Source organism: Dendrobium catenatum, unplaced genomic scaffold, assembly GCF_001605985.2.
Source record: "Dendrobium catenatum unplaced genomic scaffold, ASM160598v2 original_scaffold_125938, whole genome shotgun sequence".
NCBI lineage: Eukaryota > Viridiplantae > Streptophyta > Magnoliopsida > Asparagales > Orchidaceae > Dendrobium > Dendrobium catenatum.
The window spans coordinates 1-438 of NW_021444373.1; the positions used below are offsets into that span (position 1 = coordinate 1).

General features: G+C 48.4%; 1 protein-coding gene across 1 annotated transcript; it reads right to left on the reverse strand.

The window, feature by feature from the left end:
• Positions 1–6: 6 nt before the first annotated feature.
• LOC114578713 (probable WRKY transcription factor 65) lies at positions 7–368 on the reverse strand (the record flags this gene model as incomplete). The annotated part of the gene is made up of 1 exon (XM_028692147.1): positions 7–368. A coding segment is annotated over one exon (362 nt), but the record flags the coding sequence as incomplete, so codon positions are not given.
• Between the last annotated feature and the right edge of the window lie 70 nt (positions 369–438).

Genomic DNA, 438 nt, shown 5'->3' on the forward strand with positions numbered 1-438 from the left:
CTAAACTTATCGCAATCATCACTTAGAGGAGCTCCTACGAACAGCGGGCCATAGAGGAGGCCGTCGTCTTCGTCGGCAGTAGCTGAAGAATTCGACGGCGGCCAGCGAAAATCGTCGTGAATCAATAGCGACGGTTCTTCTCCGATAAGGTCGGAGAATTTCTCCTCGGGATCCGAGGCCGGCTCGGCAACGCTTGGTTCAACCGGTTTCGGCTCTTCGGCCGGCTTGGTTTTCTTGTGGACCGGCGGCCATGGATGGTTGTGTTCGGAGGAGTAGGTGACAATGAACATGGTGGGGTCCGCACGGCTTCTCTCCACTTGTTTTCTTGCCGGGCAGCCCTTCGAACTGCTACATCTGTAATAACCCCTGCGTTATCCAAACACAAATTTTATTAATTAAATAAAAATTAAAAAATATATAAATTATTTTTTTTCTAAA